Source organism: Neltuma alba, unplaced genomic scaffold (genome assembly GCF_004799145.2).
Source record: "Neltuma alba isolate B1F8T4 unplaced genomic scaffold, ASM479914v2 tig00013509_pilon, whole genome shotgun sequence".
Classification (NCBI taxonomy): domain Eukaryota; kingdom Viridiplantae; phylum Streptophyta; class Magnoliopsida; order Fabales; family Fabaceae; genus Neltuma; species Neltuma alba.
The window spans coordinates 237,838-265,532 of record NW_021637732.1 but is presented as its reverse complement, the minus strand read 5'-3'; the positions used below and the strand labels follow the sequence as shown (position 1 = coordinate 265,532).

The window sequence follows — 27,695 nt, the reverse complement described above, 5'->3', positions numbered from 1 at the left end:
TTTTCTATGTATCCATCATGTGAGAAATGAGAATCACGCACTACTGTTTTCATTTGACAAAATCAATTGCAATCATTATAGAGGGTTAATGCAATTTTTGGTTTTTCAAGTTTGCCTTCATTTTAGTTTTGATCATTTAAGTTTCAAATCACGGGTTTTGGTCTCTCAGAAAGTAAAATTGTCTAAATTTTTATTGGATTATAGAAACTAATGTTTTAAATGAACAGAAATTTGGGGATCAAAACCTAGAATTTGGAATTTGAGAAACCAAAATTAAAATAAGAGTAAATTTGAAGGACAAAAATTTGTATTAATCCTAATATATATTAATGTAATTAAAAAGAGGCAAGAAGGCCGGGAAAAAAACCAAAATGAACATGAAACCCTTTCACAAATATTAAAGAACAGGAAAAACAAAAATAATAAAAAATTATGGATATGAACCAAAATGGCTATACGTTATTGAAATTGCCTATTTTAGTTCACTCATAGTAATAATGATGATAATAATCGGTCACCCAATTATACACATAATAAGAAATCGTAGTACAGAAGGACGGTTTATTTTTTTTATTAATTTAAATGTGACTAAATTGAGAATGACCGATTTGAATTTTCAGTCTCCAACCCAGTTTGTCGTTCAAAATTTAAATTTTGAAAGCAAAATTGCGTGCACAATTCCTACATTTCCATGAATAAATGCTTTCATATCCTATTTAATTAGTTAATACCATCGATGCCGGCCAATTTCCTTCTTGATCTACCAATTAGACCATATATTAATTACATGTTATGTTCCTGTCTTCGTCCTTTAATTTGAATTCAATTAGCGTGTGATCACACACACACACACACACAGAGGTTGAAGTTAGTTTAGATTCTTGTTTTATCATAAAAATGTCAAATTACGCGCCCCATTACCAAAACTTTCATGATCACACCACGAAAGACATCATGGCATATAGTTGAAGAGTTAAATTTGTGTGTGTATACATAGATGAAAAGGTCAAGCGTTGATGAAATCAAAAGAACAAAAGGGTGTATTGGGAGCAAGGAAGAAAACGCAGATTCAAATATAATTATTGATGTTAAAGAAGAAGAAGAAGAAGAAGCTAGTTAAAGGGGGTTGATGGGTGGACTTAGGCAGATAATGAAGAGCTGAGTTGGCGAACAAAATGAATGAAGGAGAAGAGTGAGCATTATATTGACATCATGTTAAGTTACGTTGGTGGTGGCTTAAATTAATAAGAATGGGTTCATTCAACAGTGGGACACAAGTCATATGGTCTTGTTAAAGAAACAAAGTAAATGGTCGGTGCATGAAGGCGCGCTTTTCTTACAACTCAATGCGTATTATATATATCCAACGGTCAAAACGAAATGCAGGTCAATAGTCAGCTAATTAAGCCTCATTTTCCCTTATTATTATTTTTTTAAAAAAAAAATGTTTTCATAAAACCTCCTTTGCCTCTTCTCACAAACGACAAAACTACGTTCTCTATCCTCTCTTCCCCTCTCTCTCTCTCTCTCCCCCCTGCCTTCCTTACTTATTCTACGTCCACGAGTCTTACCAAGAAAGTGGGTCCCCAATTCCTTGACGTGGATTTGTTTTCTCTAAAATTCACGTGAACTTATTCTTTCTTTTCCGTCTCTTGGAATAATTCAGCTAATAATCCTGTTTATGTAAAACTTAGGAATGCGCCCCCACCTGAAAATGATTTCTACTGTTCATTCAAATAAAATAATAAGGTAACAAGATGCTAGGCTGATTCATCTTTGAGAAACTTATAAATAAATAAAAAATTCGCCTTTTCACTCTGATCTAAGTCTTTTTTTTTTAAAACCATTTCCTATTTCTTTGACTCAGATGAGACTTTTTATAATAAATCAGTTTTATTTGCAAACATTATTCTTTTCAAAATTAAGGAGAAGTGTCAGGGATCAAATAAGGAAAAATCTCACAAAAACACTATTTGAATTTTAAAATTTTAAATCAGTTTTTTTCCTTTGCTTTAATAATTATTGACTACGGTTGATAAACAAATAACAAGTGATATCTTTGTGATACTTCCCATCAGATAATCAAAAATTATTGTCGCGATGTATTTTATGCCCTCTGCAGGAAAATATGTGTAGATGTTGAAATACTTTTATTTGTCGGTGTCATGGGCTTTTCGGTCATTCACCACCCCTGCTCCTCCCTCCCTCTTATTATAAAAACGACTCCTCTTGCCAAGTCTGGAGAACGATTCTCAAATTGCTCCTGCATCTCAGAAACTCGATCAGGAAGACAGAGAAATATTCCTCTCTCACATCCTGAAAAAAAAATGAAGAAAACAAGCAGTGACTCATCCTCAAAAGTGGATCGCAAAACCATAGAAAGGAATCGCAGAATTCACATGAAAGCGCTTTGCTTCAAGCTCGCTTCCCTTATTCCTCCCCACTACTTAAAACACACCAAGGTCCGATCCATACATCCTCCATATCTCTCCCCCCTTTTCATCTCCACACACACACACACTGTGAAATTCTGTGCATATAGTGTTAATCAGCGAATGAATTCCATTACAGGACATGATATCGCAGCAAGACCAGCTGGACATAGCAGCGAGCTACATAAAGAATCTGAGGGAGAAACTGGAGAAGCTGAAGGGGAAGAAGGAGGAAGCCATGAAATTAAAGGAAACAAACCGTAACCAGGGAATGGAGAACATGTTCATGGCTTCCAATCTGCCACTGCTTGAGCTCAGAGACTTAGGTTCCAGCATAGAAGTGATGCTGATCAGTGGGCTGAACCGAAACTTCATGCTATATGAAGTAATCAGCGTCCTTGAAGAAGAAGGAGCAGAAGTTGTGAGTGCAAGCTTTTCTACTGTGGGTGATAAGATATTCCACACGGTTCATGCCCAGGTAATTACTTAAACTCTATTAGAACCTGCACCAATGATTGCCTGAGGATCATCGCATCCAAGGGCTGACAAGGCACTTCACATTTCAAAACTCATTAATTTGCTTTCTCTTTCATGGCTTTAATAGTGATGGAATGTCACTTCATTTCGATGTGTGTTTTGCAGGTGAAAATTTCAAGAGTTGGTGTGGAAACCACAAGAGTGTATCAGAGGCTTCATGATTTAATCGCCCCACTTAAAAGCTGGGAATATTTTGAAGAACCATGCTCCGTGCAGCACCAGATCTTTTATTAATTGATTGCACAACCGTTAGGGCATTGAATTTAAACTTAGGTTACTTTAATTTGTAGCTACGCAGCACATATAATATATGTGTGTGTGTGTGTGTGTTTGCATGTAGTCACTTCATCAGGAGTCTATGCAGACTATATGCAGTGATATGAATGTATACATATGTCTGTGTGTAAAGTAACTCCAGAAAAAGAGAGGGGAATTAATGGAGAACCCTTATTAGTTTAGTGGCTGTGTTTGGTTTGACTATTGCAGCAAATTAAGAAACTATGGGACACAAATTTGTTTTATTGACCTGAATAAAGAAAACTATGGGACACAAATTTGTTGAAGAATATATAAGAAACTGGAACAATTTCTTGTGGATGACATGGTTCGTCGATCCATACAAGAATAAATGTCTGTCGTGTGCATAAAAGAAAGCATTTGTGACCAGAAATCATGTGTAGCCTGGAGAATATAATGACAAAAATTCGTTATTTCGGGGAAGGAAGAAAATGGAGGCGCCATGAATTAAAGAAAACAGTTTAATTCCCAAACAAACACTCCCATTGGGGACATTGAAAAGGAAATTAACCCACCACCACTCGCCAGTTTTGAATGCTTCATTTATTATTGAGACGACGACGAATAAACGACAGCTAACTGCTTGTGCAGATGAGAGATCACAAAGCATATAGATGATGATCTGATTTATTCACAGGTGCTTGTAAATTATTAGAGAGACTTGTTTATTTAAATTTCTTCAATATAATTAGGATGGAGAACGATGATATGAGATCATTCTCTTTTGATTTTTCTAAATAATGAAGAATGGTGAGGGGAGGTGAAGTTCTTTATTTTGTCAAAAAAATCCTGTAAGAAATAAAAATTAACAAATTTTTTGTTCAACCCAAACTTGTCCATGTAAGAAGACAAGTAAACAGTCTGATAAAATAAGAGTATTAAACTGATTAAAATACATGAACGAAGTGGAATTCGACGGACTAGCTATTAGTCTGTTTGTTTGGGAGACTGAAAATTTTAAGATAGAGACTGTAAACCTAGCTCGATGCAAACACAGTATTTTTAACCAGGAGATTAAGTCTAACAGAATATTATAGATTAGTAGTAATGAATGATGTAATTAGAGGTTTGAAGAAGGAAATTAAAAAGAGATATGAAAATGATGAATGCAGAAAAAATGAGAAAGGGAGAGGAATAGCCTGTGCAGAGACAAGGGAGATGGGCTCCTAGAAGGTTCGTGGCAGCAACCGGGAAACACGCAGCTGGGGGACGCCTTTGATCTTCGCTATCTCAGTTGTCCTGTCTGATGTATACGGAGTTTGACCTTTACCAAAACGGGCCCACCTGGCCCGAATTAACCCAATTAAAATTCAACAATCCAAATTTAATACTCCCTCCGTTCCTTATTATAAGAGACATTTGATGCTTATGGTATGTTTTTATATATAAGAGATACTTAAAAGTTGTCTCTACTTTTTTGTTTTGATTTTCTATTTTACCCATATTTATTATCGCCAACTCACACTCTCGCTCCCTCCCACTTCTCTTTCTTTTAATATTTTAATTGTTCTCTCTCATACTCTCTTTCCTTATTAATGAGGGTATTTTTGGAAAACAAATTATACTTTTTACATATTAATTGTTCTTAACTAATTTTAACTGTTTTTTTTATCAACGTATTTCGGTTATTTGTCTCTTATAATAAGGAACGGAGGGAGTACCGGATAATAAAAAAAACTAATTGATTAATTTACATAGATTAAAAAATAATTTAATTTAATTATTTATAATAAATAACTATTATTTTTTAAAATATCTTTACTAATCAAGTGTATTGATTATAACTATTATTATTAGAAGGATTATCTTGAAAAAAAATAAATATGAGAGATAAAATGGATTGAGATCTTATATTTAAGATCAAAATAAAAATCAAATAAGGTCTTTTATTAAAAATTAAAAGTAGTATCTTTTGTATTTTTAAGTTTTTTCTTATTTTTCCTTTTGTTTTGGGAGATACTCGTCGTAAATTAACTCAAGAAGAGGAAGCTAGCATACGCAATTAAGACGGCACCCTGTGTACTGATAAGAATTCAATTAATAAGAGGTGGATTATAATCTATAAATTTATAAGTTTAAATCTCATTACTGGGAGAAAATAAGAGAATTTAAATAGGCGATTGTAAGTATTTTTATAAAATCTTTCTGAGTCCGAAAGTATATTTTGAACTTGTAGAGCCTCTGAATTTTTCAGTGAACAAAAAACTGGTTCAGACCGGCCGGTTCAATCAGTAAACCAGTGAACCGATTAGTTGATCGGTTCGGTTTGGATACTAAATCGGAAGGGACTTGAACCAGTAAAGAACCGGTCAAACCGATGTGGACTGGTGAAAACTGGTAAAAACTGGTGTGAATCGTTAATAAACCGGTTTGAAAGATTAGATTGTTATTAGTTCTATTTTTTCTCATGCTGCTCCTAATATATCAATCTCTATAGATTTAAATGAATTTTAATGATAATTTTGATATCAATGATTATTAATTTTAATTAATAATGAATTATAAAGATCAAAATTCTCAATGTTGTTATATTTTGTTATTGTTACAATCAAATTATTGTCATATTTTCTTATATTTTATTATTAGTGTTTGTTAATGTTATTATATTTTGTTATTTTTAATTAAATTATATTATTTTAATATAACCGGTTGGATCTCAAGTTGACTCTCGTCTGACGAATTGATTTTTGAATCACTATCTCAGCCGATTCAGTGGTCAGTTCTGTTTTTTGTTCTTTGAAATTTTCTGTGAAAAAAATAAATGGCATCGGCGTGTGAATGATTGGCACCGTAATTATTCGTTGGGAGTTGGGACCGGAACTTTGGGCATTGAAGAAATGGGGGTTCATAATTCCTCCGTCTCCCTCAGCGTAATATAATTCGTACCTCACGCCTCTCCTACGATGTGACCTCCAAACGTCCCGTCACTTGGCAGATATTTTTTGGGCTCTTCAGGGCTACTCTCGTCATTTACCCCTCATCCCCGTTTCCATCCTTAATACGCCGACTTGAATTCCCCTCGGGTCGTCAATATTATTCTTTTCGTTTCTACTACTATTTTCAGTTTTTAATATAAAAATTTATTAATTAATTTGAATAGAATAAAATTTTTTATTAAGTTAGTTATTTATAATGTACAGGTATTTTTTTTTAAATATCCTTACTAATTATGTGTATTAGTTTGAACTATTATTTAATGAAATTTTTAACATTTGTAACTACTATAAAAACTACTTTAAAAAATAAATAAATATGATAAACAAATTAAATTAGAATTTTATATTTAGAATCAAATTTAAAAGAGTACTAAATTAGTTGCTTTATTTCCTCTCCCTAAGAAATAAACAGTGACCAACAAGATAACACCACGAAAAGTTCACCATATCAGCACAAAACAACATAACTTGCTGCCACTAAATAGCTGTTCGGATCAGTTTAAAATAAATATTTTGCTTTTAAACAAAATATTTCTTAAAATATTTATATAACACAACGCAAAATTATTTCTCCACGTCTTTTCTTTTTAATATAAGATTAGTTTTAATAATAATAAAAAAAACTGAAGTACAAAATGGATCTTAAGTCGGAAGTAGTATAAACTCTGAGGCTTTAGGTGGGTATTATGTTATTCACGTGAGACAAACAAGTTTAGGCAAGTCAATGGAGAGAACCGTAGGTGGGGCTTCACGGGGCCTCCGTTGTATTGGTTGGATCTAGTTTTCATATCCATACTCCTCAATCTGGCCCTATCCTACTTATTGCTTCTGCCACCGGAAATCATTGTATTGGTTCCCGTTCATTTGTATATCTGACCCCCCCCCCCCCAAAAAACAAAAACAAAAAAAAAGGTCATTGTCCGATATAATATAATTCTGACGTTATTCATATGGTCTCAGGTTAATTTATTGTAACGACTGTGACTTTTTCGATATAGAAATAGAACAATATAAACCATATAAAACCTTCCAAAATGGAAGATTTTGCCTGTACTTCATAACCTCACCTCAACTTCCATAGATTCCTCGTTTGGACAGCGCTAATTGTAGACTTTTATTGTTTGAAGATTCAAAATAAACTCATCGTTGTTTGAGGCTCACAATTCATTATGCAGTCCTTTTTTATTTTTTGGTTGCCCAAAGTATCCTCCCACCCGAATAGTAAGAAACTAATCTCTCGGAGTACTGTCACCGTAGTGGGGACCTCTTGTAACAATATTTTTTTCATACGCACCGTCCCAAGAATTGAAACCAGGACATGGTGTTTAAGATGTCCAAATCTCTTTTACTTGGATTCATACTTGTTGGCTATGCACAGTTCTTTTTAAATTCTGCCCAGAGAAGTCTTTAAGAATGGATAAAAGTGAAGTTAATAACTGGATTGGCCAATTTGACATATCGCATAATATCCATTTGGAGGTCCAGGTCATTGGGTTTAGAATCAGCCCAAGTAATTTTGGGGACGGCGAATCATGTGGCCCAACTGAAATGATACAACACTGGGAGCCCTTTCTAGTTTTTTTTTTTTTTACTTATGATTTTGTTTATGTGGCTTTGTACTAAACAAACTACTGCTCCAATCTTTAATATAAGACTTAATTATTAGGTTAATTTTAATTCTAAATATAAGATCTATTTCTCATATTTATCAAGTTTTTCTAAATTACTCCTATGGATACCCCATCAACCATAATCAAGTAGAGGAGGGAGGAAAGATATTAAGGAAGATTATTATAGTATTTTAAGAAAAATATGTCACATTTCTTATAATTAACTAACTTACCTAATTTTATTAATCTAATCAAATTAGTTAAATAGATCTTATATTAAGGACCGGAGAAGTATTATTTTACCCTTTCACACCACTTTTTTAAATATTTTTTTCAAAATAATAATAATTGAAATAATTTTAAAAAAATTCCCTGTTTGCAAAGCCTGTTTAAAAAATTATTTTATAAAATTATTTTAAACACGTGAAAATAGATAAAAGAATCAAACAAGCCCAACATTTTTTATCTGTAGAAGTTGGCCAGCAGAATTTTTTTTTTTAAATAATAATAATAAGTGATGTGAAGAGATTAACTGGGGGAGGGTGTTCTGAGGTTTCTTTTCTGGAGTGGGTGTGTTATTTGGAATTAAAGAGCAGTGGCATACACAACACATCCCAGGCAGCTGGCAACTCTTTACACAATCTCACAATTTCGTGTTTAATTCAATGTTTATCATCATCGCCTTTTGACTTCATCCCCCCAACACTTATTTTTATATTTTTACTGTTTCTAATTTGGACCATATGTTCTTTGAAGGAATCCTCCACCACAAATTTAATTGCAGGCTATTGAGTTCTCTGCACACTGTTTGCATATATAGGGGGGAATACATGTCTCAAACGGGGAGTAGCTATTATTGGCGTCGCACTTTAATTATTATATGAGGCGATAATCAAGTGAAAGGATAAAAATTCAATTAGTGGGAGGGGGATAGATAAATGAAGATTCAAAAGAGAAGTTGTGATTGATCTCTCACTTTTGAACAAAAGATCAAAGTGGGGGGCCGGGGATGATGGCCTATCATATGCATACATATATACATTTATAGTGTTATAATCAGAGCAGTGAAGATTGGGGTTGAAGAAAGACGAGGTTGATTTAATTTAATTAAAGTAGAATGGTCAAGGTTATGACTTTTGGCTTTTTGTGGCACTCTTGGTCTCCCAAAGCATGCCCTTCCCAACTTTTGTTTAACCTCTTTTTTCTCCTTGAATCATGATTGCCGCCTCTTAATTCCAACTTAACTGTGTTGCTAGTCCAACAATCCCTTGTTTATCCCAAATACGATCATTATCCTATAAATAAATGGCCTATAGCATTGAAGAGAAATAAAAAGTCCTTAAGTTTAATCTTGTTCTAGTTTTAGTTTATGATATTAGAAATCAGTAGTTTTGGTTTCTAAAAGTTGACCTCATTTTTGTCCGCCTAAAGATTTTTGATCCCTAAAACAGTAATTTTAATATCTAAAATCTTGTTTTAGAACCAGAACTATTTATTTCAAATTTTAAGAGAATAAACCTAATATTAATCCAAAGTGATCTCTTTGGTGACTATATGACATAATAGAATAGAGGTGGAAAGAGAAGCAAAATTTATTTAGCATTTGAAACAATCAATGAATTTCAAATTGATTCCGTCTGGGGAAACTCTTTTAATGTAATCTTCTTTTTGTCAACAAGACTTGAATTCAAGACTTTGTTTCAGTTATGTTCAGTCTCTTATTGTTGAATCTCACCGTTGCCAATTCCCTATCTTTCTTTTATTGTCTTTTCTTCTCTTGGTTTTTATGCATTACAGATGTAAGAAAAGAAAGGCGTGATGTCTTTATATTTATTGTAATGAGAATGTTGAAAACAGTAAAGAAGGGGAAATGTGGAAACTAGAAAGGTACAGAACAAACAAAATTGAGGAGGCAGAGAGATAAAAGGGAGCTCTCTGTGCCATAAGTATAATTGGGATCATGAAAACTACTGCTGAGTGAAGAAGGCATGAACCAGAAATTGCAGCATATCCCATCAACCCCCTCTGAATTATTATATCCCAAAAAACAATAATCATAAAACTGCCACATCCTTTTGCTTCCTCGTTCATTACAATGTCATTTTCCTCGTTTAATAAAATTAACTTTTATATCAGTTGGAGGGGGAAAAAAGCTTGTACTTCTCATATTAACAATCTCGTAGACAATTTAAAATATATGTCACTCTTTCTTTTTGCCACAAACACGGATATTATGAATGCATTAGTATTAGTAGTGCTTCCGGTTTTTAATATATAAAAGTTAGATAATTAATTTGAGGAGATTTAAAAAATTAATTAAGTTAGTTATTTGTAACAAATGTATAATGACTTAATCACTAAATTACCCTTATTCAAGCATTTGAATTACACTTGGTAGAAATAACTTATAATTAATAAGATATTTTTGAATATACATTGTACATTTAGGATACAAAATAGACTAAGATCTTATATTTAGAATCTCATAACTAGTTTTTATATTTAAAAACTAAAATAATATTAAAGATTTTGTGTATTAACAACCTCCGCAAACATTTTCCCCCCTTTCTTCAATGTCAGTTGTATCGACTGTCTCAATTTTTGGGTTAGACGCTGGTAAGTGTCGGGGGAGTGTTCAAATCAATGCGAATTGGTGAAGATGGGCCTAATTTGTCTCGAGCCAGTTTTATTTTGTTGGATTTATTTAGGTTGTGTCATGTTTGCTGATTTTCGGTTTAAATAGACGGGTTGGGAACTCTGAAGTCTCAACCTTTTGTTTGGTTCGAAAGATGGGGAGGGCAGGAATTTTCTTTTATAAAAAATATATAGTAATTTTTTATACACTTTTTCTATATGAAAAAGTTTACTATTTTATGAAAAGCTTTTGCATAATGATAATTTCTTTACAATAGCAGATTTTAGTAATATTTGTAATATTGATTTGCTTTTCATTTTCATTTGTCATCATTTACCCACTTAGTATATTTCTTTTGCTAAAAATTTGAATTTACAACCTTATATTTAAAAAAGTCTTAAAGGATGTACTCAATTGAGTTAGGCATTTTAATTAATTTGTTTTTCATTTGCCCTATTGATTGATATAACGTATTTTATAATGCATAACTCTTCAGCGGTAATTTAAATCCTAATTCGTCACGTTGTAAAAGACAATTAATGTTAATAACCAATATGAAGTGTGGTCTAAAATAATCAAGCTTGTTTAGGTTCATCCGATTCAGGCCCATTGGGCCTTTTTTTGGTTTTTTAACAACAAAGATTAGTTTTAAGCTTTTTTATTTTCAGTTTCCCTGGCCGAAAATTATTTTGCTAAAGCATAGGTATCTTCCTATTGGAGACAATCCTATTCGAGACACTGTCGGGCACTAAATGTGGACATCTCTCTCAGTGAGGATTCTGACCGAAAATTTTGTAATAAATGGACAACTTCTTCCCTAAAGTGAAAAGAAAATCTCTGGCAGGAAAAAAAAATTGATATTCTCACAACATGGCCTCAAAATATTTATCATCAAAATGGTTAGGAGATTCTGTGCGGAGAATATCCAGTTGAAGATTATCTACTTTTTGCCCTCCCTACCTTGAAATAGATTAGTATTTACTATCAGCAAAAGATACTCTAATCTCACAACAAAATATGAACTATCGCCATAAGAATTAAAAGCATAAAATTTATATTACAAAGAAATAATATTTTCAGAACAAAATTATATACTAATTCTACTATATTAGTGTGCACCAAAGTTAGCTGTTTTCATTTAGCCTAAAAAAATTAATACAATCTGCTCAGTTAGATCTATTTATGTTTTTAATGAGAAAGACCAAACTGAGTTGATTTGATTAAATAACCTAAAATAATTTAACCAAACCTAATAGGTCAACAAAATTAATCAAACTGAATAGATTAAACTTAATATGATTTGGTTCAGATTCTGGATCCAGTTTCGCTCACCTCTAGGTAAGATTATGACTTGAATATGTTTTCAGTCACACTAATTAAAAAAAATTAGCACACCAAAATTTAAAATAATGTTTATCAATTCAGATGTTATTTTAATATTTATAATCTTTGATCCAAAGTTTCCATCATGCTTCGGCAATGACTCAGTTTTCATCTGAGGGAAGATTATAAAGTTACTAAAATCATAATAAAGAATTTCGCCGTCTTTGGATTCTTTTGCTCCTGCGCGAGGATATGTGCCACCCCTGAGGAGAGAATTTGCAATTCCCAGAACCACGAAGAAGTCAAATGATATTATAATATCAACTCATTTATATAAAGAAGATTTTCTTTCTTTGCCTTGGTCTTAGTTAAGACGTAAGAAGCTAGGCGGATCAATTGACGTTTCCTTTTTTGACTCGAGCACTAAAGGACAAGAATTTAAAATTTACCCAGCAGAATTATATATGAGATTTTTTCCTTTTTTGAAAACAAGAAAAGTTTGAGGTACTCGGTTAAGAGAAAATTTAGCTGAAATCTAGTTTATATATTCGGTCCGGCTTTGATTTGGTAAAAGGGGAATAAAATAAAATATAAAAATTGAAAGCTATAATAAATAGGTAAGAAAGGAAAGGGAAGACCCAAGTGGGTCAGAGGCACTCGCTATGCGTAGGCAAATCCATGTGCCCACATGGATGATTGGAGAGGAAGTAGCAAATCTGGGGAGAGAAAGAGGAAGAAGATGAACAATCACTGCATCAACGACAATCCATACACCCATGCCGTATCTGTCGAATAATTAAATCGTATAGCTTACCCCCAAATCATTGGTCTCTGTTTCCCACAGAACAAGAGAGAGAAGGATTGAGATAGAGAGAGAGGGGGTGAATAAGGAGAAGAAGGAGCAAAGATGAAGGAAGTGAGTGATGGGTTTGTGAGGGCGGATCAGATTGATCTGAAGAGCATCGATGAACAGCTGGAGAGGCATCTGAACAAGGCATTGACTTTGGAGAAGCACAAGACTAAAGACGAAGATGTGCCTCCGACTAATATCGGCGTTACTTCCATTAAAAGTCTAAGTGGTGGTGGCGGAGCTACCTTCAAGAGGCAAAGACAGGAGTGGGAGATTGACCCTTCCAAGCTAATTATCAAGAGTGTTATAGCTCGTGGTACCTTCGGCACCGTTCATCGTGGTATCTATGATGGCCAAGATGTCGCCGGTCGGTCTCAAATTTACCGCCTTCCTTCTAATCCAATCTTTGGATAATCTATGCTCTTTTTCATTTCCCCCGTTTCATGAACTAATTATCCCCATCCCGGTGACTGACTCTTTATTTTATGAAGAAAGAATTGATACTATACTTGATTTATCGATGGGCCGTTTTAAATCTATTGTTATGCTCGTTCAGGGGGGAAAATCCATTGTTTTGCAATCCTGGAGTGATACTCGTACTAGGCCAGAATTTGCGGAAAGAACAATGGATTAAATGATGATTTGTGTCTGAATTTTTTGTGATCCCATTGGGTCTTCTACTTAGAGCCTTGTTGACAAGGGTATATAGAATTGTTATTGTTGAAGCTAAGGCCTAAATTTTGACGGGAGAATTTTGTTTGCCTGTTTATCGTTTTTCCAGTTAATTTGCTTGCTTGGTTATTGTTGCATCTGAATGAACGGTATGCTTTGCTGCATCTAAGAGACAATGATTATTTTGATTACTTCCTCAATTCTTAGTTAAAATGTTGGATTGGGGCGAAGAAGGCCACAGGACAGAAGCTGAAATTGCTTCATTAAGGGCAGCATTTATACAAGAAGTTGCTGTTTGGCATAAACTTGATCATCCTAACGTCACTAAGGTTGGATTCACTTTCTAGAATTTCAACTTCTCTTTCGTTGATCTTGTTGTCGTCAATTTAGCTTCTGATGTATCTGTTGCTTCTGTACATTTTAACTCCCGATGTTGTCTTTGTAACTCAAAAGCCAAAATTTTTTGCTTCTTATTTACATAAATCTCTTCCAGCTGTTTATATATAGACTATTGATGTCACTTTTACACTGCTATCTTTTTATTTACCTAAAAAAGTTATTTTTACCACATTGTTATTGTATGCATTATCTCATGCAATTTCATAGTGGCCTAAACCTGTAATCTTTTTCCCGTTTGGAGGATTGAAATGGACCTAAATGGTATGGCATTTAGTTATTTCATTCCTTGTTTCTGCTTTACACAGTCATGCCATTTAAGTAATTACATGCATGTTCGTTCTCTTGGTATTCTGGAACCTCGCTTTCTTTGTCCATCTCTTTTCCTAGGACGAAAGACAAGATACTTATAGATATAGGGAACAAGACTTACCATAATGCTTCGTTCTTTTCATGACAATTGCTGCTTTATCTTTTAATTTCTTGCAGTCAGACACATTCATATATAATGAAAAGGTCATGCCTTCATTTGGATGTTAACAGCTTTCTCTTTTGCATGTTTAGTTTATAGGTGCAACAACAGGGTTGTCAGAATTACAGATACAAACTGAAAATGGTCTGATTACCATGCCAGGCAATGCCTGTTGTGTTGTTGTGGAGTATCTTCCTGGGGGTCTAAAAACTTTCCTAATAAAAAACAGGAGAAGGAAATTACCATTCAAGGTTGTCATCCAGCTGGCACTTGATCTTGCAAGAGGGTATTTGCCTATTTTTTATTGCCCCCCTTCTTTGGTGTATCTGATTGAGCAACAATTGTCTCTTTGCTTATCCAGTTATAGACTCAAATTGACCTGGCTCTATTTTGCAGGCTGAGTTATCTTCACTCTGAAAAGATTGTCCACAGAGATGTAAAGACAGAGAACATGCTGCTGGACAAGAAAAGTACAGTCAAAATTGCTGATTTTGGGGTTGCACGTGTTGAGGCTTCGAATCCTAATGACATGACTGGGGAAACCGGTACTCTTGGATACATGGCTCCAGAGGTATGTGAAAAACCTTTACAGTGTAGCCTTTGGCATATGACATTGGGGTAATGTGCATTGTATTGGTAATTTTAATGTGACAACAGTTAAGGAGCATGCCACAAAGAAAAGTAAGATGATTTTAAAGTTGATCATAGAGAAAGTTCATCATGTTATTGATTATTCACTTACTGTCTATTGGGTGGCCTCCAGGTTTTAAATGGCAACCCCTATAACAGGAAATGTGATGTGTACAGTTTTGGCATCTGTTTATGGGAGATATATTGTTGTGACATGCCATATCCGGACCTAAGTTTTGCAGAGGTCACTGCGGCTGTTGTTCGCCAGGTACAATAATGCCTTCTGTCATTACAGATTATTGTCTCTGGATTCATTGTAAAAAAAGAAAATCCCATTCTAATTAAATTCTTTATGTTGATTGAAATGGTAGAACCTGAGACCTGACATACCAAGATGCTGCCCCAGTTCTTTAGCAAATGTGATGAAGAGATGTTGGGATGCCAATCCTGATAAGCGGCCAGAAATGGACGAGGTGGTTTCCATGTTAGAGGCCATTGACACATCAAAAGGTGGAGGTATGATCCCTCTTGATCAGCAACAAGGTTGTCTTTGCTTCCGCAAGTACAGAGGGCCTTAAAAGTTTCATTCTTTGGTGCAAAACAACAATCGGGTCACGATGATTTCTCATTGTTCAAACAATTAGAGCATGTATCTATGGTGAGAGAATACATGGTTTAAAATACCAGAGAATTATATAGTGAACTGGGAGGGTATAATCGTTGTAGGAAGGAGAAAACTGGTGACATGTCAATTCATTTGGATGTGCCAGTCATACCTCTTGGATTGGGTTTTATGGGTATGGCTATTGTTAATTTCAGCTTGACATTGTTGCTGTACTGGCCTTGTTAACATTCATGTAAGCTCTGCATTATACCGTTTCCAGCATGCTCACTGTGATCAGATTAAAAACCTGCCTGGTAAGTACTCTCTTCTTTCAGATTCACTAAGCAATAGAGGGTGATGTACTTTCCCCACAATTTTGGGTTTTAAAGTTTATATTTTCAAAATAGTGGATCAAGTCAACAAGATGCGGTTGGTGTGATGGAACCTTAATCCTATTTTCAGAGGTGGTTGTGGAAGTATATCCGTAAAGAAAGAGAGGGGACGTTGGAGGATTGGAAAAAAGCATTTGAAAGCGAAGTGAATGGTAGAAAAGTAGAAAACGATGCAGATAAGGGACAAAATAAAAACTGTCATTGCCTGGGAATTGATTTAGAGCCATTCATTTTGTCTGCCGTGTGTTCTCATTTCCTTAGCATCCAAACAGAAGTGAGTAGATTGTGAGCCCCAAAGTGGGTCGTTGGGATGAAGTAGGTGACAAGTGCTCTAATCCAGAAAGAAATTGCTGGCAAGCCATTTGGAATCTCGTTTAAAGTTACGTCACTCACCTACTTTCTCATATTTATACTATGGTTTAATCGTAAAAAAAAATTAAGGGAGGCATTTACTATCACTGCTACAATTACATTATCTCAAACTTACAATGCGTTTTTTGTTATTTCATTTTTTTTAAAAACAATTGTGTTAATTTGTGACCTCTCATTCTATTTCATTTCAATTAATATGATGGAATTCATTGTCTTGCCTTCTCTTTGCTTTTAAACTTCCAAGTTTGTTAATTGAAAAAGTTTTCACGTGAAACTTTTATTTGTGTAAATTTTCAAAAATTAAAATTTTATTTTATTTTAATCATCATCATCATTGTGGTATGGGACTATAATTAAGTCATTCATGTTACAATTTTTTTTAAAATATTAATGTTTATAACAAAGTAAAGAAAAAAATGTAATGAATATTTTTAAAAGAAATTTAATTACACTAATTTTGAAGGGAATCAGGAAGAAGGGGGCTAAAAAGGGGGGAGGGGGGAAGAGATATCAACTCTAGAATCAAGAGCACCAATCACGTGGAGGATGGAGTTTGCAGGACCTTGAAGGTCAGAATGAATGGGAAAAAGGGCCTTTGAAAAATCTCGCCTTCATACCTCTCTTGATGAGGGAGAACTCCAGAAAACTCTGCATCAATTTGTTTCGGAAGATGGAGATTGGAAGCGGAGTGAGTTCGATTCTCTTCTACCTACGGGATATGTTGCAGCAAATAGCGAAAATCAAGCCTCCCTGCCCCCATGATCCTCCGGCGGCCAGTCAAAGGGTTTCACAGTCCGTTCAGCTTATCATGTAAGCATGGAAGCAGATTGGAACGCCAAAGATTCTCGTTGGAGCATCGCATGGAAGTGGCCAGGTGCTCAAAGGGTGAGAACATTTCTCTGGCTTGTCTTGAATGGCCGATTGCTCACCAACCAGGAAAGATTCAGAAGAAGAATGCCAGCCAATTATCATTATAACTTATGTAATGGAGAGGTAGAAAACCTGAATCATGCGCTCAGGACCTGCAAACTTACCTCCTCTTGCTGGCACCTCATCCTTCCCATGGACAACCCGCAACAATTCTACCTGCTGCCGTTTGACAGCTGGATTGGGGAAAAAATCTCAAAGCCAATACGATTAATCCAACGTCGCAAGTTCCTTTTGGCCTTCTCTGTTGGAAGCTCTGGTCTGCTCGAAACCATCCTGTTTTCTGCAATAAAACAGTGCGGGCTCTGTTAGAGCAATCCATATGAGCAATCCATATGAACACATATATTTCTCCAAATAGTTATATGGAATTTACAATCATCAGAGTAGCAACGGAAGACTTACAAATACCTCTCGCCATGCTAGATGGTCTGAAGAAGCAATCCACGATGCTCTTGTTCTTGATCTGGATTAGAATAACTGAGATTATTTAGATATTATTAGTAGAAAAGACATCAGGATCTCTTCTGACTGGGAGGTGGGCATAGTGATGGAACTAGGAAAGAGCCGCCGCCAGTCAAGGAATTTCAAGAGCCATGTATTAGGTTTTCTTCAGATGTTCACTCAGTCAGCCATCAAAACTCAACCCACCATCAAGGTCAAGAAATGACTAAAAAGCACTGAGTCTAAAACCCTACCTGAACTGGGCCTAACTGACTAACGGGCCACATTCATGATATTTTAATTAAAACAAAATAATATAATATAATATAAAATTTATAATTAAAATATCTCACATTCTTCCACTTGGCCCGAACATAATATGTCAGTTGACATGTCAAGGTTAATTAAGGCAATACTACTAGAATCATGGCGATAAGTCCCCTTAAGTCGAGTATTACCTTCCATGTATTAGAAGTAGCATCCTTACTTAATGTGTTATAACTTTATAAATAAACCTTAAATGTTTATTCGGTTCCAACTTGAATGTTTGTTAATTTTACATAATTCAGGTACCAAACTTGAGACAACAAACCACAATTTGAATTTTATCATTTGATAACACCTCATCTAGATCACTAAATGTGATCTATCTCTGATAAGATATTGATCCTTTGACCTTTTTAATAGCATGCTCTTTATTTAAAGGATTTACGCTTTATGTGTTTTATGACCAATTAAATCCATGGTCATATAACAAACACCCTTGATGGATTTGAAATTAATTCAATAATTTAAAACCCTATGATGAAATTTATTAATCAATAATCTTACAGCTTGCCTCTATAAATGATTATAAGAGATATTTCATGATGGAAGGAAACAATCAGTGATTGTTTAGCAATCTTGCACTCCTTCACGATGCAACTTGTTCATTAAGCATGGATGTGTATCACAATGTTAACAATTTATTGATAACTCATCCAGCTAAATTGAACTATCTCAATCATTCAAGAAAATTGACTCATATATGTGAAGCATGATACTTAATGTACATTTAGTAATGTACTTCACCATTTCAGCTTTTCAGTTATCATTCAAGCATTAATTTGCTTGTAACTCCTACTAATATTCGTTGCAATGACATTGTCTATTTTGTGCACATTCAAACAACGCAATTCCTTAGCAATTAATTTAGAAGGAATACTCATCATCTTCTTTACATGATGATCACATTAGAGACATATGGACAATCTGATCATATCCTCATATTAGGTGTGTTACACATGACAAATATCATCTATTCATAGATGTTTAAGTACTTGTGATTATAGGTTACTTATGATAATCTCAAGTACCTTGAGAATAATCCATTTATGTATTCTAAAGGAATACCGCACCTTAACTAATAATATTACAACTTTTGAACAATGACTATCCTGTCATTTGTAACACTTTGAGTCATTAAATATGAACAATATATGAATCATCTAAATGCAAATTATAGATGACCCAACTCCCACTAATCAAGTGATACAAACAAAACCATGATATTCTTAACTTGATCATGCATGTGATTATACCATGATATATTAATTATCAATATTGTGAGATTTGCTCATAGACTAAATTCTCCTTGTATAAGCTATTTGACCTTTTTAACTAATTCATATATCTCTCCTTATGTCAAAAATTGAAAGATTTTAACAATATTCCAAATCAGTATAGACATTAGCACCATGAAGATATGGTGGGAACTATTCATTGATATAGGAGGTAATATCTCACTATAATGAGTTCCTTTTCTCTATAGAACATCTTCGGCAAACAATATTCTTTTGTATTACTTAATGTTGCACATTAGCAATTATACAAATATTCAAATGTTATTGTTTGTCTTGAAATCTCACATATTTATCATGAAGCAATGCTTTTATTTGGAATTTATTTCATTTTTTGAAATATAAAATTGAGTTCATGCTCAATATTTATATTTATGTTCTAACTGAATACTTTTATGTACATCATATAGTCACTATGAATTGCCAAATTTCAATTACTATTGATCTAAACTCAATCTGTTAATGAGATTGAAGTTGCAGAAAAAGAGTATCACTCATCAATTTTGAAATATCCCTTATTTATTTTCAAATACTCCTTGTATAATTGACGGAATTCTTAATATTGATACTCCTAATTTCAAGCATGATCAATTGTGAATCTAAGAACTTAATGATGGTTTTACATTCACCTTAATAAGGTGAGTGCCATACAAAACCAGTGTTCTACCATAATCAACAGTTGTTCTTTATATGTGATCACTCTTAATTAGTTTGATCACTCCCACTAATCATGGCATTCATAATAAATTTGGCATTCTTCAAAATACTACACTAAAATGTGATGGACAAAACACTTGAATGCTCGAGACTTTTATGCATTTTCATCAAAATATGCAATATAAGTCTCAAGAAATATTTTCCTTCCACACTCTTTCCTTCATAAGACAATTTTTGTACAAGTATATATAATAAGTTGAGCTTCCAACCCTTTAAATTTTTAAAAGAATTTAAATACAAATTAAGTTGAAATCTCATTTAATATATACATAATTGTCTTGAGTGTGTACCTCGAGAGAAAAATCAAATTGTAAACCTTACTGCTCAATATGTCTATTAATGCTATGTTTCTTCTCTCAACTACATCACCTAGTGATTTCTTATATGAAGAAACTTAACATATAGACTAGGTTATTATCCATCAATGATGTACTCATCATTTATCTCTCTTGTTGATCTCACTGCATTAATCTATTTGTCAGATTAACCATCCAATTTTGTCTTGTACATATCAAATGATATTACACAATTATAAGGCAAATAATGATCAGACCTCGTAAGAGACCACTTATAAGGGAAATATGTAATTCCATTTACTAGAATATAAACTAAAAATAAATAATGGTACATGTAATCTCTTACTAATCATAATCCTTCAAGCTTTCTTAAAATGGTGCGATGGTTTACGTATTTCTTAATGTAAACTATACATAGATTGGAATCAATAAGGTTAAGAGATCATTAAATCTCATTCTTGATAAAACTTTTGATCCTTTCATGATGATATTTGAAACCATCGTGCATCACACAACTTGAAGAAATCTTTCTCATGATTAGTACAAACAAAATGAGATTTTAAATGCACCAATGGCAATAATCTATCCATTATTATTTCCAATCAGACCTTTCTTTATCAGCATATAATTCTTATATATGCATATCACTTTATGGTCTTAAAGTTGGTGACCAAATGACTCTAATTTAAAATCTCATTCTTATTCAAATTTGAGCTAAACATTTAATATATACATTTTCAATAAATACTTAATCTTGCATGTATTTATGAAAACGTATAATAGCTAATACTAATAAGATAATAAATTGATAATCTCTTTCACCAACAATAATGGAGATTGTTTGTGCAAATACACTTTATGAAGAATCACTTTATAGTCCGCATACAATTCAATGACTTTTTATTAGAATTTCTCAAATTTATCCTTCAGTCCATGAAGAATTCTTGACTTTGTTCTATTCATTATGTACCTACAACCAGCTTTTAATTGAGATCATTGTATTAAGACAATTTGATCTCATAATACTATCTCATTTTGCGTGCTAGTATTAATAGGTACTAAAACTTTCTTAATGCCAAGTTCAATTTAATTGAAGAAGTCACATTTATCTTCTTCTAGGCTCAATAATTGTCCCTAACTAAAAAAATAACAATAATGCTGCAAAAAAAAAAACTTTCAATCATACTTAGAACAACACTTCATGAGGCAATCAACCATCACATTTGAGCGTACGTTTACCAATATAAATCGTACAATCATAAATTTCATATCACTAAAGTCTACCTGCGGGCAAAGACTTCAGCATAGCACGAATTTATGTTCTCTAATTGGTGAGACTAGAACGCATTTAGATTCCCAATACCTGTGGGCTACTTAGAAATCATAAGGCCGTTTCTATCCCACCCTAATTAAATATGTAATTATAATTATCTACCTGTGGGCAAAGATTAACCATAACTATATATTTAATTACAAGTGATGTCTTTAAATCTTTATGTGATGATTTACCTATTAAGACAAATAAATGTACATGTAAGGATGCTGTGGCTACTCCTCAACTCTACATTCGCATCACAAAAACATCAAATCATTGTGTGTATTAATTGTACATTTAACCAAAATTGATATTGTAAATCCACGTGTGATTAAATATGCACACAACATATGTATAAAGATACTGTGGCTACTCCTTAAACAAATATATGTGCTAATCACTAATATCATTTATGTACAATTAAATTCATATACACACACATACACACAACATCGATGAGAATTTCAACTAAATAATTTAATCAACTAAACATTTATGTGATCAAATTATAATTACTCATTGATTGTAGTTGATATTTTAAGACCCGTGTGTAATTATTTATCCATGCACTATATAAGAGGATGCTATGGCTACTCCTCATCAACTTTGCATGCTAATCACAATTATCAACTACGTGCATTTAAATGTTATATATGCACAACATAATGGAGAACTTAGCCAATTAATTTAATCAACATAAATGGCTAAATAATTAAAATTAAATTCTCCCACTATTTTATGCACCCAAAAATTGTCTAATAAATCAAATTTAGCATATTTCAACTCAAATATAATTTTGTAAAATTCAAATAAATATATAATTGCCCAAAAAAATACTTAAACAATTAAATAAGGCATAAAAGAAATTCGCAAAATTTTCCAATGTTAAAAAGAGCCCAATTGATTTCTCTTATATTTAAATAATTTAAATGGCACATAAAATACATTATACATAAACCAAGTGGCTAAATAACTAAAAGAAAATTTAAATAATATTTTATTTAGCCAAAGCTGTTTCTAGAGATAAAATAAAACTGGTCCATATAACAAAACACAAAAACAGAGCCCAAAGCCAAAATTCCAGAAATAAGCAAAAACATGTCTAAACCCAAAAAGAGTCCCAAATAATAAATTAGAGAACTTAAATAGTGTTTATTAACCCAAATAATTTTCAGGAGGTTTACCAAATTGGCCTGACAGCAATAGTTCTAGGTTTTTCTAGAAATTGGAAATAATTTTCATGCCCAAAAAATAATTTCTGAAAATAAACCAAAATTGTCTGAAGATCAAATCTTAATCTGAGGGCCCAGGTTACTGTGCAAAAGGGTTCCTCCTCTTTCTTTTAGTTAAATTCTAATGGCCCAAAAATAATAAAGGCCCAGTTTGGAAATTTAAAAAAAAAACAGATTAATTGTACAGTCCAAATAAATACCTAAACAGAGTCCACACCGAAAGGGAAAAAAATAAAAACTAAGATAAAAAAAAACTCAAGGTCTAGGTCCACAAAATAAAATAAACAAAAAAACACAAAAGCCCAAAATTCAGCCCAAATAAAAAACGGCTGGCCCAAACTCCATTTAAGTGAAACTGTGAGTTTCATTGGGCCAAAACGATGTCATTTTCTGGGCACATGGAAGACGCATTCCAAAGTTGAAATGGTATCGTTTTCATTGTCTTCCTCAACAGTCGGTTTAACCTACCCGACCTACTTCGCCAACTCGACTCAGATGTTAGGCCCTTCATGACCGCCAGCCTGCAACTTCAGGCAACCCTTTTTTCCGGTGACTCAAGGCAGATTTCCGGTATTATTGACGCCATTTTCCTACGATTTTATTAGTGAAATGATCAAAACTCAATGGCCAGCAAATTATGATAACAATATTATCAAGGGCAAGCCTGAGAACAAATCAAAATTTTTATTTTGAAAATCCAAAAGCAAAACATGGTGTCTAGTGAGTTTGGCGATAGTAAGATCAAAGGAAACGGTGAACAATATGCCGAAAAAGATTTCACCAAAAAGGTACCAAAATATAAAGTAAAAATTCTGGTCTTACAACTCAAGAATCGAAATACAAATTGGAACCTCTTTTATTTTTTTTGTGGTTTCGGCGATGAACATGGGCAAATCAATATGTGACAATCAAAGAATTATGCTCATAATATCCAAATCCAAAATCTAATTTCAAATACAAATTAGATCGTAAATTGGAGAAAGAAAAAACAAGCTCTTCTCGTCCAATGATCCGAAAACGCATGCATTCATATTAAAACAAATGGATACTGAGAAAATTTCTCAACACACACACATATATAATAGGCAGAGGAGAAACCTAGTTTTGACACCACATGTTAGAACAATCCATATGAACACATATATTTCTCCAAATAGTTATATGGAATTCTACTATTATCAGAGTGGCAGCGGAAGACTTACAAATACCTCTCGCCATGCTAGATAGTCTGAAAAAGCAATCCACAATGCTCTTGCTCTTGATCTGGATTAGAATAACTGAGATTATCTAGATATTATTAGTAGAAAAGACATCAAGATCTCTTCTAACTGGGAGGTGGGTATAGTGATGGAACTGGGAAAGAGCCGCCACCAGTCAAGGAATCTCAAGAGCCATGTATTAGGTTTTCTTCAGATGCTCACTCAGTCATCCGTCAAAACTTAACCCACCATCAAGGTCAAGAAATGACTAAAAAGCACTAAGTCTAAAACTCTACCTGGACTGGGCCTAACTGACTAACGGGCCACACTCATGATATTTTAATTAAAACAAAATAATATAATATAATATAAAATTTATAATTAAAATATCTCACAGGCTCATCGTTTGGTTAATGAAGTTTTATTTATGTCCCGGTCACCATAGTCGTCGTGCGCGAGACGGTCATAGAGCTCTGGAATTGGATTAATACTTCTCCTGCTTGACCCGAGCGGGTGAGTTTTGGCCCGGCACAAAGATTTTTGTTTTTAATACACTTCATAGCTGATACGGTTGGAAAGTTGGACTGTTTGTCGAATCCATAAGAAGTGCCTGAGATAGAAACCCAATGGGCTAAAACCCAAATTGTGAGTCCTGAAACCCAATGGGCTCAATCATCATCTGTTAACATGGTTCGCAACTTCGCATTCTGCATTTCTCCCAACTGGAAACTAACAACCAACCTGAAATAAGATATTAATGAATCCAAATTCATGCCACTGAATTATCTGTTTATTTCAAACCGGCCATTTGAAAAGAATACAGCAGGATACACAAAACTTTGCAATGGAATGGGACTGATGCAAAGCCCCACTCCCTGAAATTAGCTCCTTGGAGGTAAAAAACATGAGCTAATTCCACAAATTCCCTTCTCTTTCTCCCAACCAAAAAAAAAAAAAAAGAAGCAAAATTTTGCCAATAATTATATACATAAGCCCTTTTCAATTTCTACCTAACAAATCAATAACTTCAAGAGTCTGTTGTTCAGCAACCGAACAGATTGGTTTTTCGTTAAATTCGTGTAAAATCCTGATGAGGAAGCGAGCTTTCTTTGTAGCACGACTAGTCCCGTCCGTGAGAAGCGAATACAATGAAGCCATTATCGATGGGTCTTTCGCCATTACCCCTATCACATCTTCTCCTCCATTCACGCACAGCGATAGCAGAATCGAAACGCAGTGCTCTTTCCCTGAATTCTTCCCTGTTGATTTCAGTATCCCTATGATCTGAGGCAGGGCCGACGCCTTCATCATGGCTTCGGCTCCTTCACTGTTCTCTGCTAAAGCCCCAAGAACTGTTAACGAATCTGTCGCTACATCATCCTTCTCTGAGGAAGTCAGCATATCCACAAGCACCTGAACAGTATTGGCTTCAATTACTCTTTTATGATTACTCGTGTTTAAGAGAAGCCCGAAGATAGCGACCATGGCATGCTTCTTCCCGCACGTTGTTCCTTCCTTCATCAGTTCAACTAGACAAGGAATTACCTCTGGGTTTTCTCCTATTGATTTTCTGTGTTGTTTCACAGAAGCAAGATAGAATATGATGGCAGCTGCGATTTGGCGTGATTCTGGGCTTAATCCTTTCTTGAGAACCGTGACAATTGACTTTAGGCCTCCATTCTCAATTATGGCTTCTTTGCCTTTGTTATGCTTTGACAGCTTCAACAGAGCGGCAATGGCGTTCTCTTGCGTGGAGTTGTCTCTCGTTGACAAAAGGAGGAGCAGAGGGGACACTGTCCCCACTTGGATCAGACACGACCGGTTGAAAATGTTGGACCTTGCGAGCAAACGAATCTCGTATGCTGCTTTGTTCTTCTCCTCCATTGTTCCAAAAACGAGTCTTCGAGCAAGAAACCAGGAGAGAAATTGAGTGGCGTGGGCTGCTGCGGGGCTTCCCGGCACGATGGTCTTCGCTATATCGCAACTTTGATTGTTTAATTTGGTCAGGGAAACGCCTTTGGCGACGCATAATTGCTGTATAAGCTTTCGGAGCGCTGTGTTTGGGATTAAGTCTGTGTTCTTCAGCTTTGCCCCTGTTTTGGGGCAGATTTTGTTTCCAGATTTGAGCCATTTTTGTATGGAAGTTCGGTCGTAGGTCTGACCTGTTGATACAGTTACTGGGTCCATCATCAGCTCAAGCGAAATTGGGCATCGAAAATCCTCTGGGTTCATACATTTAATCATCTCTGAACTATACGTTCCTTCTGAGAAATCTGTGTGTTTGCGACAATCATGAGTTTCGAATATCACTCCCCTGCAATAGCTCAAGAATCCGATCAAACCACTCAGAAGGGGAACCTCACGCTCGTCGCATTCAGAGCGCTGGAAATCCATTTCATCTAGTAAGAATTCGATCTCATTGTTACAGTCAGCCCAAGTCTTTATCTCTAGATAATCTAAGACTGGCTTCATATCTGCTACGTCAGGTTCGACTCCCTTCTCAAACTGACGCAAGATTGAACGAACTCGTTTTGAGTTCTCTTCATCGTCACGGGGGACTTCGAACTTCACTTTCCGAGCTTGGTTGGCTACGAGTTCCACCAATTCCTTCACTTCACCACAAACCTTCATCCAATGAAGAGGCAATACGTCAAGAGCAGTGGCAACCCCACGAATCAGAACCCGAAATTCGGAGGCAACGTATTGGGATTTCATTAGCATCCATAATCTGGCACCGTCACGAGTGCAGTCTTGAAGCAAGAACAATATCTTCTGGAAACTAAAGTGGAGCTCGGAGAAGCAGAGAACAGGGGATTGTTTGGGGATTTCAGCAAGTTCCTGGAGGAATATGAGGATAATACTAACCTGGCGTATGATTTCCCTGGCATTGCGCTTCTGCGTGGGGAAGAACCTGGATTGAAAATTACAGATATCGAGGGAGAGAGAGATCAAAGATGTGAGAAGAGTGGAGGGAGAGACGTCTCGGCAAGGGAATACAGCAGGAGAAGAGAGAAGACGACGATGGTCGTGATTGGAGTAACGAGTCATTTGGGTAGAAAGAAACAGAGGAAAGTGGTTTTGTTTAAGGATGAAGGGGACGACTTGAAGATATCATGCAGAGAGTGAGGAGGTGTTATTATAGGAAGCATCGCTGACTGGGAAATCTCGGGACACGTGGCGGGCTGTGGAGACAGAAACAAGGTGCTTCGGGTTCGATGTGGAGAAGCAGAAGGGGACACGTGGATGGAGGAGCCTAGCTGGATATGAGCGTACATCCTTTCAATCAATCTCGACCTCCAAATCCAATCCAACCGTATCCTGCACCCGGTCAACCGAATAATAATAATGATAATTATATCATTCAATTAATTCGAAATTCAAATATATTGACTTCAAAATCCACTTCGTCACAAGTTCTAATAACTTAGAAAAGGTCCCCTGAGCACTCCCCGTAACAGAAAAATGCTCCCATATTTTAATTATGTTTCGGAGCAGATTTTAGGTTAAAGGAGGATCAAACAAATAGTTGAATATTAACATGGGATTGTCTCATAACTTAAAATGGATAACTCAACTAGTAAACAACATCTCGGAAAAAAATCTCAATGGAAGATATATAATACAGATACGATAAATTTTATGTTAAGATAATATATAAAAACAATCACAATAAATCATGATAATCTCAACTTATTATATAAAAATAAAAATTATTTTAAAGAAATAAAAAAACTAATAGATATACAATTTTGAAATATAATTTTAAATACAAAGGTCATCACCATTTA

At 34.6% G+C, this 27,695-nt stretch overlaps 4 protein-coding genes across 4 annotated transcripts; 3 read left to right on the top strand and 1 right to left on the bottom strand.

Annotated features, from left to right (window-relative positions):
• Positions 1–2,253: 2,253 nt before the first annotated feature.
• On the top strand, positions 2,254–3,488 carry LOC114737919 (transcription factor bHLH162-like). The gene is made up of 3 exons (XM_028925924.1): positions 2,254–2,462; positions 2,572–2,910; positions 3,075–3,488. Exons 1-3 carry the CDS (start codon positions 2,328–2,330, stop codon positions 3,201–3,203), a joined length of 603 nt encoding a protein of 200 aa, XP_028781757.1. The 5' UTR covers positions 2,254–2,327; the 3' UTR covers positions 3,204–3,488.
• An 8,904-nt stretch (positions 3,489–12,392) lies between these two features.
• LOC114737908 (serine/threonine-protein kinase STY13) lies at positions 12,393–15,768 on the top strand. The gene is made up of 6 exons (XM_028925909.1): positions 12,393–12,987; positions 13,500–13,621; positions 14,253–14,446; positions 14,557–14,731; positions 14,924–15,058; positions 15,162–15,768. The coding sequence occupies exons 1-6, from the start codon at positions 12,678–12,680 to the stop codon at positions 15,366–15,368; spliced, it is 1,143 nt and encodes a 380-aa protein (XP_028781742.1). The 5' UTR covers positions 12,393–12,677; the 3' UTR covers positions 15,369–15,768.
• A 749-nt stretch (positions 15,769–16,517) lies between these two features.
• On the top strand, positions 16,518–24,459 carry LOC114737888 (uncharacterized). The gene is made up of 3 exons (XM_028925874.1): positions 16,518–16,904; positions 16,967–17,387; positions 24,305–24,459. The coding sequence occupies exons 1-3, from the start codon at positions 16,784–16,786 to the stop codon at positions 24,393–24,395; spliced, it is 633 nt and encodes a 210-aa protein (XP_028781707.1). The 5' UTR covers positions 16,518–16,783; the 3' UTR covers positions 24,396–24,459.
• A 208-nt stretch (positions 24,460–24,667) lies between these two features.
• Positions 24,668–27,180, bottom strand: LOC114737921 (U-box domain-containing protein 19-like). Its single transcript, XM_028925926.1, has one exon. It carries the CDS (start codon positions 26,953–26,955, stop codon positions 24,907–24,909), a length of 2,049 nt encoding a protein of 682 aa, XP_028781759.1. The 5' UTR covers positions 26,956–27,180; the 3' UTR covers positions 24,668–24,906.
• Between the last annotated feature and the right edge of the window lie 515 nt (positions 27,181–27,695).

Coding starts and splice junctions, on each gene's coding strand:
- LOC114737908 (XM_028925909.1), top strand. CDS start 12,678: ATGAAGGAAGTGAGTGATGGGTTTGTGAGGGCGGATCAGATTGATCTG. Junction 12,988..13,499: donor TGATGGCCAAGATGTCGCCG/GTCGGTCTCAAA, acceptor CTCAATTCTTAG/TTAAAATGTTGGATTGGGGC. Junction 14,732..14,923: donor TTGGATACATGGCTCCAGAG/GTATGTGAAAAA, acceptor GGTGGCCTCCAG/GTTTTAAATGGCAACCCCTA.
- LOC114737921 (XM_028925926.1), bottom strand. CDS start 26,955: ATGACTCGTTACTCCAATCACGACCATCGTCGTCTTCTCTCTTCTCCT.
- LOC114737888 (XM_028925874.1), top strand. CDS start 16,784: ATGAGGGAGAACTCCAGAAAACTCTGCATCAATTTGTTTCGGAAGATG. Junction 16,905..16,966: donor GCAAATAGCGAAAATCAAGC/CTCCCTGCCCCC, acceptor GTTCAGCTTATC/ATGTAAGCATGGAAGCAGAT. Junction 17,388..24,304: donor TCTGCAATAAAACAGTGCGG/GCTCTGTTAGAG, acceptor AATATCTCACAG/GCTCATCGTTTGGTTAATGA.
- LOC114737919 (XM_028925924.1), top strand. CDS start 2,328: ATGAAGAAAACAAGCAGTGACTCATCCTCAAAAGTGGATCGCAAAACC. Junction 2,463..2,571: donor ACTACTTAAAACACACCAAG/GTCCGATCCATA, acceptor ATTCCATTACAG/GACATGATATCGCAGCAAGA. Junction 2,911..3,074: donor TCCACACGGTTCATGCCCAG/GTAATTACTTAA, acceptor TGTGTTTTGCAG/GTGAAAATTTCAAGAGTTGG.